This window comes from Pelecanus crispus, chromosome 9 (assembly GCF_030463565.1).
Source record: "Pelecanus crispus isolate bPelCri1 chromosome 9, bPelCri1.pri, whole genome shotgun sequence".
Classification (NCBI taxonomy): Eukaryota; Metazoa; Chordata; class Aves; order Pelecaniformes; family Pelecanidae; genus Pelecanus; species Pelecanus crispus.
In genome coordinates this window covers 40,951,869-40,965,080 of record NC_134651.1, presented here as the reverse complement: position 1 = coordinate 40,965,080, position 13,212 = coordinate 40,951,869, and the positions used below count along the sequence as shown (strand labels likewise).

The 13,212-nt window shown below is 57.5% G+C and overlaps 1 protein-coding gene across 1 annotated transcript; it reads left to right on the top strand.

Annotated features, from left to right (window-relative positions):
* Positions 1-4,401: 4,401 nt before the first annotated feature.
* Positions 4,402-12,934, top strand: EGFL7 (EGF like domain multiple 7). Its single transcript, XM_009490738.2, has 8 exons — positions 4,402-4,481; positions 6,142-6,264; positions 6,493-6,605; positions 7,323-7,418; positions 8,814-8,978; positions 9,877-9,941; positions 10,297-10,459; positions 12,912-12,934. The coding sequence occupies exons 1-8, from the start codon at positions 4,402-4,404 to the stop codon at positions 12,932-12,934; spliced, it is 828 nt and encodes a 275-aa protein (XP_009489013.1).
* Positions 12,935-13,212: the final 278 nt, after the last annotated feature.

Below are 13,212 nucleotides of genomic sequence, written 5' to 3'. Positions count from 1 at the left end.
GCACGTCGCCCGGGGAGCCGGAGCACCTCGGCGGGGACGCGGGGGCAGGTGGCGGCTGGCGGGGGCCGGCGGGGCGGGGGCAGGCGGAGGCTCCCCGGGCCCCGGCGCTTCCCCCCGGCCGGGAGGCTCCGCTTTCCTCCCCGCCGGGAGCTCATTGGGCCGGGGCGGAGGGACCGGCTCGGGCCGGGGGAGGAAATGCGCGGGGGGCCGCGGCGCGGCGGCGACTCCGCGGCTCCGGCACCGGCACCGGTGAGTCCCGGCCGGCGCTGCCCGGGGGCTCGGCACGCCCGGGGCGGGGGGGACGGGACCGCACCGCAGCCGCATCCCCCGGCGGGGAGGGACGGGGGGAGCGGGACTCGGGGGCGGCCGGGGGAAGGGGCGGCCCGGGAGGTGCCCCCGAGGCGGCGGGCAGCGCTCCGCCTGCCTCGGGGGTTGCGGTGCCTGGGGGAGCGGGGCTCGGCCTGCTGCGGGCCGGGCTGAGCATCCCTGCGCCGGCAGCCGCGGTACCCGCGTCCCTGCAGCCCCGCTCCCTGCTCCCCGCGTCCCTGCAGCCGCCTGCACCCGCGGTACCGGTGTCCCTGCGCCCGGCTGCACGGGGCCGTTCCCCCGCAGCCCGCTCCGCCGTGCCTGCGTTCCCGCAGCCGGCTCCGCGGGGGCCCCATGCCCCGCTCCCTCCTCCACGGCCCCATGCCCCCCTCCTTCCTCCACGGCCCCATGCCCTCCTCCCTGCTCCACGTCCCCATGCCCTGCTCCACATCCCTATGCCCTGCTCCATGCCCTGCTCCCTGCTCCACGTCCCCATGCCCCGCTCCCTGCTCCACATCCCTATGCCCTGCTCCATGCCCTGCTCCCTGCTCCATGCCCTGCTCCCTGCTCCATGCCCTGCTCCCTGCTCCACATCCCTATGCCCTGCTCCACATCCCCATGGCCTGCTCCACGTCCCCATGCCCTCCTCCACATCCTCATGCCCTGCTCCCTGCTCCACATCCCCATGCCCTGCTCTACGTCCCCATGCCCTCCTCCACATCCTCATGCCCTGCTCCCTGCTCCACATCCCCATGCCCTCCTCCACGTCCCCATGCCCTCCTCCACATCCCCATGCCCTGCTCCCTGCTCCACATCCCCATGCCCTGCTCCATGCCCTGCTCCCTGCTCCATGTCCCCATGCCCTGCTCCCTGCTCCATGCCCTGCTCCCCCCTCCACGTCCCCATGCCCCCCTCCACGTCCCCATGCCCTCCTCCACATCCCCATGCCCTGCTCCCTGCTCCACATCCCCATGCCCTCCTCCACGTCCCCATGCCCTCCTCCACGTCCCCATGCCCTGCTCCCTGCTCCACATCCCCATGCCCTCCTCCACGTCCCCATGCCCTCCTCCACATCCCCATGCCCTGCTCCCTGCTCCACATCCCCATGCCCTGCTCCACGTCCTCATGCCCTCCTCCACATCCCCATGCCCTGCTCCCTGCTCCACGTCCCCATGCCCTGCTCCATTGCACCCACATCCCTGTGCCTGGGCTCTGCGGTGCCCACATCCCAGCCTAGGCGGAGAACGGCTGGAGGTGTTTGTAAGGGAAAAAAAATCCATCTCCCTGCTGCTGATGCTGACCTTCTCCAGGAGGCTTTGGCTCTAAGGGCACAGACTGGGTCCAGCGCACAGTTGGCAGCAGCAGTTTCACCTGCGGAACCAGGCCGGGCTGTTTGAAAAAGTGCAGCCGTTGCGTTCTTGTGAGGGTATTTGCATCCTCTTGAGGCACTGGATTCTCTTGCACCACTTTGCAGCCAGACCCTGATTCCTGCTGCTGCCATCAGCTGGAGTTTTAGCCTTGGTTTCACAGTAGGCTGTATTTTCCCGGTGGTTGATGCAGCGGGTTAGGCAAGAGCAGACTTGGGAGAGTTACGGGAATGTTTCTGGCTGGCGGGAGAGGGACCCGCAGACTCGCAGGAGCACATGGCTGGCCCGGGAGACTGCTGCCTCCTGAAACAGCAGAAGCTCAGCTGCACCCACATAGTTTCACTTGCCAGACCATGGGGTTTCATCTTTTCATTTGAGAGACTAGAAAGGCAGTGACAAAAAAACCCTATTTTTTTTTTCTTAAGCATGAAAAGATTTTCCTTAAGTTATGTGCTTTAAAAGAGAAGTATAAGAATAGGTCGTGCAACAGGTTGGAGGATCTTCAGTGGCTTTAAAGAGGCTGATTTTCATAAACTCATAAAAAGACAAGTATAGACTATCATATTTTCCACTTTTGTAACTTTTTCTGGTATGAAGCAACCATAATTTTAAGACCCAGAGGGATACTCTGACCACTTGAAGTAGGGTAATGCAGTTCCATTTCAAAGCGAAAAAACAAACCGCCTGTATTTTAGGCTTGTGCCCTGCGTTTCTTGCCTTCCCCACAGGGAAAGCTCCCACAGCAGTCCCGGGAATCCTGTGGGAGGACGGAGATGGTTGGCAGAGTTTGACTTAGAGACTTCTGGAGAAGCACCGCTAGTCTGGGGCTCTGTGTAAGGAACATATGTGTGCCAGTATAGCCCTGGGAAAAGCCGGCTGGCTGAGCAGCAGGGAGTTAGTACGTCTCTGTACACTGGTGCCCCTGGGATGGCTCCAGAAGGACTGGGGAGAAAGAAGGTTTCTTCACAATTTTTTTTTTTAAATGCTCCTGCAGGTCAACCAAGATTTGCTTTCCTGCTGGTGGAGATACCACATATCAATCATTAGAAGATGAAATTTATTGCTGTGTTTGGAGGAGGATGGAGGGCTACAGGCTTTATAGCACCAAAATCCTCCCTACATCCTCAAAGCTGGGCTTGTACGGAGGTTAAGATGGGCTCGGGCATCTGCAGTTGGGAATTGCTCACACCCCTGTAGGAGCGGGGTGGGCATGTTGCCATCCCTCGCTGTCCTGGAGCCAGACCCTCAGCTTCTGCAGTACCGCTGAATTCGGGGACCGAGTGAGGTCCCGACTGCGCTTTATAGCGATGCAGTCGATTTGCTGGGACACGAAACCTCCCTATTGCTCAGCCAGGCAGAGCCGTGTGCCCTGCTCGTGGACTGTGATGAGGGGAAGGGGCTGCTCAGCCAGCCGTCCGCCTCGCTCAGCGCTATCCCTGTGTGGAAACGTGCACAAGATGTTTGATATGAAGAGGCAGGAAGGCACCAGGCTGGTTTCCCTGCAGACGCAGGTCTGCATCTCTCCGTGCCTCAGTTTCTTCACCTGCACAAAGGAAAAGATGCTCCTGAGTGCCTTGGTGAAGGGCTTTGAGACCTGAAGGGTCTATAAATTTGGGATGAGTATGCCAGTTATCCCCAACAACTTGGCTAGGAGTTGGGAATCGTCCCAAAGGAGTTTGGGGATGAACCTGCAATCCCCAATCCCACATCACCTGGGGATTTTAGCAAGTTTATTTGCAGCTCACCATATTTGCAGTTTCAGAAGGACGTTTCATTTTGTGTTGCCTCCCTGTACAGCCACTCCTTTCTCAAGGTTTAATCAGAAAGACTGATTCTTGCTTTAATTGGCATATATTTAAGGTGGGTTTCTTTATTTCTTCCTCCTTTAACTGCTGCCATCCGGAGGCCAACTGTTTTGTTTAAATTAGATATTGTTTAAATTAGATATTGTTATTGACCTTCTTCAGCCCTGGTTCGTATTTGTCCTCTGCTAGAAAATCCAAACCTCTTTATTTGCGCCTCGGTTAGTACTGACTGTGCAGACGGTACATATGGCCCTTACAGTCCTTTTCTCTGGCAAGAACTTGTATTTTAAAGAGAAGAAGATCAGATTTCAGTGTGTTATGTGGTGGGAAAAGGCAGCTTTACAATGCTGTATGGATTAAGAAATTACGGGCCATTGTTTTGCCCTCGCTGTCTGGAACTGGCAGCGTGTTTCATGTGACACAGGTCCCTTCCCCGCCACTCGACAAGCAACCGTGTGGCCCCCAGAGCCGCGAGAGCATCCCCTGCGTGCCGGGCCGGACGTCCCCCGGGGTAAATCACTGCTGCACCAGTGACTTGAGCAGGGCAAAGCGGGTTTGCACCCGGAGGAGCTCCCCCCTTGCAAGGGGTTCACGGGTCCCTTGTGTCCCCTTTTCCCCTGTGCTTTGGCTTGTCACCCTGCTCCGTTGCCAGCAAGAGTGCTCCTGCCCCAGCCCCGTGCGCTGCCCTCAGAGGGTCTGTGCACACCCGGTGCCGCCCCTCTGACCCCAGGAGCTGGCCCGGTCCCCACGGCTCTGTCAGATGTCACCACCTGGGGACAGACGCCACATGGTCACACCGCTCTTCTCTCGGTTGCAGGGTTCCCCGCTGAAGGGCGAGACATGAGGTAGGAGCCAGCGCTTCCCACCAAAGAGCGAGACTAGGTCGTGCCGCACAGCCCAGGGCACCGCAGGAGGGACAGGACATGCGCCCCATCGGCTGCCTCCTCTCAGGACTCCTCTTCATCCTCAGTGTGACCAGCACAGACGCCTTTGCCCGGGCAGGGTAAGCCCCCTTTTTGCCTGCATCTCCCAGGTGTGCGCTGTCGCATGGCACGGCGAGTCGCATCCCCTCCTGACGATGAAGAGCTGGGCTCAGCCCTCCGGCCGCACGTGCGTAGGCAGCTCGCCGGGCTGGCGAGGAGGTGGGAAAAGGCTCAGCCGAGTCCTCCCGGGACAGTCGGGGCTCGGCAGCCCTTTGCTGGTGTTTGTTTGCTTTGTCACTGAAGCGAAATAGCCTCTCAAAGAAAATGCCTCAACTCCGTTTAGCTCCATGCAGGGGACACAAAAACACCCTGGGCTTTTTCTCTGTGAGAGTCTAATCAGGCCCCGAGCTGTCCATGAATTATTATTGTCTCTTTCAAGCACATCCTTGCACAAAAATCTTGCTACCATGCCAATCAGGCCTTGCAAATGAGCCATCGAAGGAGGGGCTGCACCATCCAGGGGACGCAGGCGTGGAAAGCCCCGGCGGGTTGTTGCCTGCCGTGCCCCATGCTCCCTGGGATGCTGCGGCGGCTGCGGTGTGGCAGCTCCAGCAGTTTCCCTTCCCTTTCCGGGAAATGGGCCCGACATGGCACCCTGGATCCCAGCACAGTCTGGGCAGGCACAGCTCAGCTCCCACTGGGTCAGAGGAAGCCCAGAGCTCAGTGCCCCAGTTTCTTCCCCAGCCAAAAGCAGCTCGAGCTCAACTCCCACTCCCCAGATACAGCTCACGTTTTCTATGAGGGTTTTTACATTGAAATACTCTCCTCTAGCGTTAAACCTTTCGCGTTCTCGTCGTAACTAAAACCACAGGCTGAATTCCTCGCTCGCACGCACAGGCTGCAGCTATAGCTTTAGTCTTAATTTTGCCAAGCAAACAATTGCCATTTGAAAATTGCATCTTCTATAGCATTAATCAGTGAGGCTGAAAGGAGTTTTCTGGAGTTAATAGAAGCCATCTGATGTCCATGCTAAGTCCCAGGCTTTTTATTCTAGTTTCTAATTGGGCCGGGAAGCTGAGACAAGTAGGCGAGTTCCTCAGTGGGACTGACCTGCTTGGGCTGGAAAATGTTGAAAAAATGAATTTTTAACCCAGACCACTTTGGCTGTTAGCCTTGGGAAAGTTTTTGACTGGATCGCAGTTATCTTAGGAAGACTGGAGGGCAACTTTCCTCTGGCCTCTACCTTTTTGCGGTAAGCCTGACCCTTCCTGTGAAATCATTAATTTCTTGGTGACCACAGGGGCATCCGTTTCAGGAATGCAAAAGTCTTAGGAAGGAAAAATCCACCCAGAAAGTGATTTTAAGTGAAGGGAGGTGATGAATGGAAGGAGAATCGCTTTGAGTAAATCCCCCCCTAAATCTCTGCTCTCCCAGACTGCTCTCCCGAGACGGAGGGACTGTGCCGGGGTGAGTGTACAAGGAGGCATCAGCGCCTTTGCGCAGGGGCTGGGGAGGAAGAGCCCATAGTGCTCAAGCTTTGTGTCACTGCCCCGAAACAGCTTGAAGTAACCTCCCGGGTCACTTGGGCAATTAGCTGCTGCCATTTAAATAGCCCTCCATAGCGAGGGACTGTCAAGCCATGTCCTGGGCTGGCGTAAATCAATGGAGCCCCTTTGCTCGGAAGGGAGAAGAGCCGGGTTGGTTTTTTAGCCGGTGTCTGACCTGCTCCCTTCTCCGCAGCCGCAGGGTCTGTGCCGCAGTGCCGCAGAGCCGGGCGACTGCCTACACCGAGTCCCACGTCCAGCCCGTCTACCAGCCCTACCTCACCACCTGCCAGGGCCACCGCCTCTGCAGCACTTACAGGTGAGGGCAGCTGCCCGCAGCGCGGACCTGGTCCCTGAGAGGGAGCCGGATCCGTCCCAGCCAGGCAGTGACCGGCAAGGGCTGCGGAAGCGGGGAGTTCTGCCTTGATCCGTGGGGAAGAGGCTCCCAGCTCCTGGGCAGGGGGTCTGATCCACTGGCGTGGGAGTGGGATGGGGGGCTTGGGGCGGATTCTCAGTCACCCGGCTCAGCCCCGTGTTTGCGTTGCAGGACCATCTACAGGGTTGCCTACCGGCAGGCGTACAGGCAGCTGCCCCAGCCCGCGGCCTCGTGCTGTCCCGGCTGGAGCAGAGCTAACAGCCACGCGCTCAGCTGCAACAGAGGTAAGAGGCTGCTGTGCCACCCCGGTGCCAGCGCTCGTCCTTCCCCCAGACCCCATGGGCCGGGTAGCTGAGGTCCCTGGATGAGGCCCCGGCAGCCAGCGCTCTCATTTACCGGCACTCTGCCTGTCAGGCGGATTCTCCCTGTAGGAAAGCATTTAAATTTTTGGCGTCACAACCAAATGCGGTTCAATTTCTGATTAATTCCCAGCCTTTCTGTGCTGCCTCGCTGGCCTTTTTCCTTTGGGATTGCTTATTAACTTTATAGTTACCAGAGGATAAATAAAACGAGTAAGTCCTTTCCGTATAAATCAGCAGTAATGGAAGAGAAATGCTTTCAGGAGGCAATCGTGATGTATAGCACAAAACAAATGCAAAACACATCAGCAGCCAGTCCGTCCCCAGATGAGCTCAGAGCGCAGCACCGGGGGCTTCCCAGGGCCTGCTGCTGCCTGCCTGTGCTGGCTGCAGGCGCCTTGGCCTCTTTCCAGGCTGCAAAACCAAGGTCCTGTTCATCCCACCTGCCCTGGGCACCCCAGTCAGCTCAACCCCACTGCACCGGGGCTGCTGCAGAGCATCCCGGCCCCAGGCTGGTGCTGGGGTGTGTTTTGGGGGGGGTGGGTGTGCACTCTGTGTGTATGTGCATCCACAGTGGCAGGGGATGGAGCTTGGGACCCCCAGAGCTGCCCGGTGATGCTGTGCTCGTGTTTGTTCCTGCAGCTCTGTGCTGGGTGCCGTGCCAGAACGGCGGGAGCTGCGCCTTCCCCGGGAGATGCACCTGCCTGCCCGGCTGGACGGGGCAAGCCTGCCAGACAGGTACCGGCTGCACCTCTCCCCTCCGGGCTCCCTGCGTCGGGTCTGCCCCACCACTGCCGGGAGAGCTTCTCCGGGGAGCAGTGGGGCTGCCGTGGGGCTGTGGAGGTCCTCTCCCACAGACCAACCCCTTGGCTGGGGACGGGGACCAGCACCGTGGCTCCTCACCAAGCCTCAGCACAAGCCTGGTGCTACTCAGCCCACAGAGGGGAACCAGTGTGCTACCCCTCCACCCCCCCAATTACTGCTCCAGGGCAGTGATTCCTGATGCTCTGGCCAGGGAAGGATGGGCAGCTCAGCTCCCAGGGGAGCTCTGACCTCCCTCTGGCTGCGTCGGTGCTCTCAGCCCTCGAGTGCAGCCCTGGCATCCAAATTTTCTCTCCGCTGCTGCTCTGCGCTGGGACAGCGTGAACAGAGGCTGTGCTCTGCCATGACTGTGCAGCCAGCAAAAGGCTTTCTGCAGAGCAGCCATTACACTTGGTGGGGTTGGCCGGAGATTGTGTATCTCCCAAGCTTTGTAAACTCTCACTGCAAACAAAGACGCCCATTTACTGCAGAGACTAAATCTATAAACTGAAAATATCCCAGGGTGGAGGGAAAGCCTGGCGATCTCCAGGCACCGAGCTCCTTTCCAGCATGAGAGCGGCCCGACACTCCTCACCAGAGCGCAGGGAGATCAGGCAGCGTGGAAGGCAGCAGTGCTCCGCAGAGCCCAGCACACCAGCGTGGTGCAAATCCCTGCCACGGCCTTTCCCGGCTTTCCGCCCTCCCATAAGGCAGAGGAGGAGCGTGTGGCATTGACCCACACTGGGCCACGCAGGGCTGAGCACCTCGCTGACAGCTCTGGCTCCAGCGCAGAGGGGAAAGGATTTTCCCACTGCCCAAAACAGATTTGCCTGGGCGTGGGAAGCAGTTCAGCTCATTTTGCTTTGTGGGAACAGCTTTAATAACTCCCCCGTGTGAGGAGAGGTTACTGGGTTTTGTACACACTTGAAAGGCTGATAGCTCCTCGCCACGGCTGGCTGGAACCAAAACCCCGGCCATAAATCCAGGATGAGAGCTGAGTGCTTGTTTCTGGCTCTTTTGTGGGGGGGGCGGGCAGAGGGGAGGAGGCCAGATCCCCCTCAGGGTTAGCCCAGGTTTACTCCAGCCCGGTGCAAGAGGAAAGGCTGTCCCAGGCACTGGCGGCTCTCGTGCTCGCACCCTGCAGTGCTGAGAGCACCCAGAGCTGTGCCCGGCACAAACGCCAGCTCGGTCTGGAGTCCCATTGCATCCCCACCCTCTGTGAGCCCGTGCAGCTCTAGCGAGGGGAGCAGGACCCCTGCTAGTGGGGCTGAGCCCCCGGTAAGCACCTCCTTGCCGCCCCTGTCCTCACTGAGCCCATACCTGTGCTTTCAGACGTGGATGAGTGTGCCAGCCAGAGCCATGGGTGCGGTCAGCTCTGCATCAACACAGCCGGGAGCTACCGCTGTGCCTGCCGGGACGGCTTCAGCCTCGCCGCTGACGACAAGGCGTGCCAGCCCCCGGTGCCAGCCCCCGAGCCAGAAACCTTCAGCCAAGCAGGTAACCTGTCCCCTGTTGCAGGACAGTCCCAGCTGCTGGGGGCCTTCAGTGAAAGCTGGGATTAACACTCGGCATCGCAGGGTGCCTGAAGCAGGACTGGCAAAAGGCAGGAGAGGGGACGACAGCCAGAACCCCTCAGCTTTATTCCCAGTGACACAGGAATCCCTCTACCACCCAAACAACCTCTCCTGTGCACAAATCCAGCCACTGCTCCATCTGCAAGGGTGACAGAGCCCATCTGTGGTGTGCGGTAGCCGGGATGCGGTTCTCTCCATCGTCATCGTCATCCTTCCCGCAGGGCAAGTCCGGAGCCACAAGGAGCGGCGGGCACCGCTGGTGACGGCCCATTATTACTTTTGGTACGCGCTGTGACACTTCAAACTCGTACCGTGAGTAATAATGCGCTGTGGCCAGCGCGGGCATCACGTGGGAAACGCCTGGGAGAGCAGAGCACTGTCTGCACGTGCCCCGCGAGCCACCTGCCCTTACCCTGTGTCCAGGGCCCTCAGCAGGGACGATCTTCTGTGCCCAGCATGGGACAGGGCAGAGCCGGGTGCTAACTAATCTGACAACACAGGCATGAAAGGCCAGGCTTCGCCAGATATCTTATCCTTTAAGCATCACCCCACTGCCTGAAAAATTCCCCACTTTGTTGCAGGTACTCCAGCAGCAAGGAGAGGCTTGTGCGCATTAGTAGCAGGAGTAGATGCCAGTGCTTGCAGCAGGCGTTGGATCTGATTGATGTGCCGGGGGCTGGTCCCAGCGGGCTCACTAGGAGGGGAGTGGAAAGCAGCAGAGCTTGGCCTGAGCCCTGCAGCAACGTCTCTCCCCAGCACCTTCCACTTCACCTCGGGCAACAGGCTTTTAGTCACTGACCTTTTCCTGCTCACTTTTTCAGGTCCCCCCAGTGAAATGAAGGAAGAAATGGAAGACCTGAAGAGCAGAGTGGAAGCGCTGGAGCAGGTGAGCTTTCAGCACACTCCTCTGCCCTGTTCTCAGCGCCCTGTTGCAGCTCGAGGCTGCGCTCAGCCAGCTCCCACCCTGGGCTGTTTGCAGCCGGGGTTTCCCTCCGCCCCAGCTCTATTTTTAATGTCATGCTGGCCTGATGCCGCAGCGATCCCAGCTGTGCTCCACGCTGCCAGCAGCGCCCACGCAACAGCTCTTCCAGCCCAGCAGCCCTTTGAACACAACCAAAGCCCCGTGAGCTAGCCGGCGCGCTGTCCCGGTGGGGTGCACCCCAGCAGGTGACGTGCTACGTCCCACTGGGTGGTCCTCGTGGCTGGGGAGGACATGCTCACGGCTCCCCTTCTCCTTGCAGAAACTCCAGTTGGTGCTGGCCCCCTTCCACAACCTCATGCCATCTGTGCCGGAGGATGTCGGCGCAGATCCCATCAGCCGGCTGTCCCACTCTCTCCAGCAACTGGACAGAATCGACTCCCTGAGCGAGCAGATCTCCTTCCTCGAGGAGCGGCTGGAGACATGTAAGTGCCTGGAAAAAGCAAGGTTGAAGTATTTCACTCCACCCATACGGGCCACGGTGAGCAGATGCAGGCCAGCGAGATCAGTAACACATATGCCACTATTAATCTATATCTCCCTCAAGCTCAGCAGCCTGTAATTAATAAAAGATGAACACAAACAGCCCATTAGCTTCATTTCAAAGCTGTTTCTATGGCTGCACCATCCGACTGCCCTTGTAGCAGCCAAATATCATAAGATCAGCACATGGAAACGTGGCTCTGGGGCAGAAGCAGAGGGAGCCCACTACGAGCAGTGGGTCATGTCTCGCAATCGGCACCCTTGCCGGCTGTGCTCCCTTCCCGTACTATTATAACTTAGTCCTTAGAAAAGAAACCCCAGCTCTTAGGAAATTAACAGCCCAAAAAGTCAATCAGGAGAGTTGAGGGAGCGTGCAGAAGTTGGCAGATTTACAAGCCTGGGAAGTTTTAGGCATTTCTTTTTTGAAGTCTACAGACCAGTCCTTTGCCAAGCAGGGGACCAGAGAGGGTCTCCTAAGTAGCAAACTGTGAAGAAGAGTCACTGGTGAGAGCTGTCACGTGTGAAATGGCTGCAGGTGGGGGTTCCTGCCTGGCATATTCCCCCACGGCACTGCCGAGTGGGGCAGCATCCCCTCGGGTCCCTGAGGAGTGTGCAACGCTCTCCCCGGAGCACTGCAGCTTGACTCAAAGAGTAGAGCACAAACTATATGAATGCTATTTTGATAGACAGCTCTTCGCAGCTCGTTTTTCCCATTAAATAATTCCAAACACATCCAGAAACTAGGCATGGCTGGGCCAGCTCAGGAGCTGGTGTAGAGCAGCAGCCTGGTGCTCATGGCAAGGGGGCTTGGAAAGACATTAAGGGGAAACTGTTTCAGGGCATATCCAGTCCCAGTTCACTGCTTGCAGTAATGGCGTAGATAGAAAAGACTTCAAAGAACTTGTTTGAAGACTAAGTAGCTGCAAATAGACATTTAAAAAAATGTCTCAGAAAGGGGTAATCATCAGAACCACTGACTGTTCCAGCAGACCGAGTTTCCTAGTATTGCCCCGTACATATTATTAGTGACAGCACTGAGGAACGTGAGCAGTATCACAAGGTAACATGGATTTATTCCAAGGGAGGACTCCAAAGTCCTGAAATTAACTTCTGCCAAGCCTGTTCCAGCAAGCTAAACTTGGTTTTTGTCCCTCTCATTCGTCTTGAAAGTCCTTGGAGGACACAAGACTGTCCTTTGGTACTCCAGTGAGCACAGGGGCTTGCAGGACATCCCATGGAGAGTTAAGTAGCCATCCATTTTCTGTGCCTTGCAAAGCATTTCACAACTGAATGCTAAGACACAACAGCACTCTCCAATTAGCTGCCCAGTGGGGATGTGTGTAGGGACTAAAAAAACCATTTTGTCTTCTTTAAACCACCACTGAAGACACAAGGTCAGCTCTCTTTAAGCCATAACCATTTTAGCCCCTCTAAGCCTGAATTAACCCCAGGTCAGCACAGACTGTCGCCGCCCAGCTGCGACACAGCCAGTTAGCAGCGCGACAGAGTCACGACTGCACATGGCTGGGCAGCAGCCACCCCCGTGGTGCCTTCCCCAGCCCACGGAGCTCCCTGGGTGCTGGGGATTTTGGAGACCAGCAGCACCAGTCACACAGAGCCACCGGCTGTGTCTGCAGTGGGGACAGGCTGGTCCCAGCTTCCCATCTTGGGACAGCCAGCATTATTGTCACTGGCTTTCTGCTCCACCTTGGAACGCTTTGCACAGGACTTCCCAGGCCCTGGTGAGGCTGGCGAGGATGGCGGCATGCCAGGGAGGCAAGAGTGATGCTCCCAAATGTGGTGGGACAGAGCCAGCCTGGGTTGTTTGGCAAAGGGAAAGCACCAAGTGTGGGTGACATTCACAGATGTCACCCTCATCCTTCTTGGGGACAGAGACAAGCCAAACCCAGGCTAGCAACATTGCTGGATTGTTTTCATAGGATCACAGAATGCTTTGGGTTGGGAGGGACCTTTAGAGGTTACCCAGCCCAACCCCCTGCAGTGAGCAGGGACAGCTTTAACCAGCCCAGGGTGCTCACAGCCCCGTCCAACCTGGCCTGGGATGTTTCCAGGGATGGGGCCTCCACTGCCTCTCTGGGCAACCTGTTCCAGTGCTTCACCACCCTCAGTGTAAAAAATTTCTCACTTATACTCATTCTAAATCTATTCTTCTTTAGTTTAAAACCATTGCTCCTTGTCCCGTCACAACAGGCCCTGCTAAAAAGATTGTCCCCCGTCTTTCCTACAGGCCCCCTTTAAGCACTGAAAGTCCACAATAAGGTCTCCCCGCAGCCTTCTCTTCTCCAGGCTGAACAACCCCAACTCTCTCAGCCTGGCCTCATAGGAAATGTGCTCCAGCCCGTGGATCTTTTTTTTTTTTTTTTGTCTTCCCAGGTTCCTGCAAGAATGAACTCTAGCTGAGCGCCCGAGGAATTGGAGCAAACCGAGTGCATCTGCAGCTCTTACTCTCCAGCCCCAGGCTGGGGACGAAGCCACATCATCTACAGGAGGCACAGGGTAGCAGGGGAAAGCTGGTTTCCCATCAGCATCTCCACCATTTCCTCGTCCAACTCACCTTATCAAAGGTCACACAGTTACCTCCAAACTGGACTCCGAGCCCTCATCATCTCACCCCCCCCTTCCTGCTGGAGCGGCAGAAAATAAATGCCTTACCTTATGCCATTAGTGCCTGTCT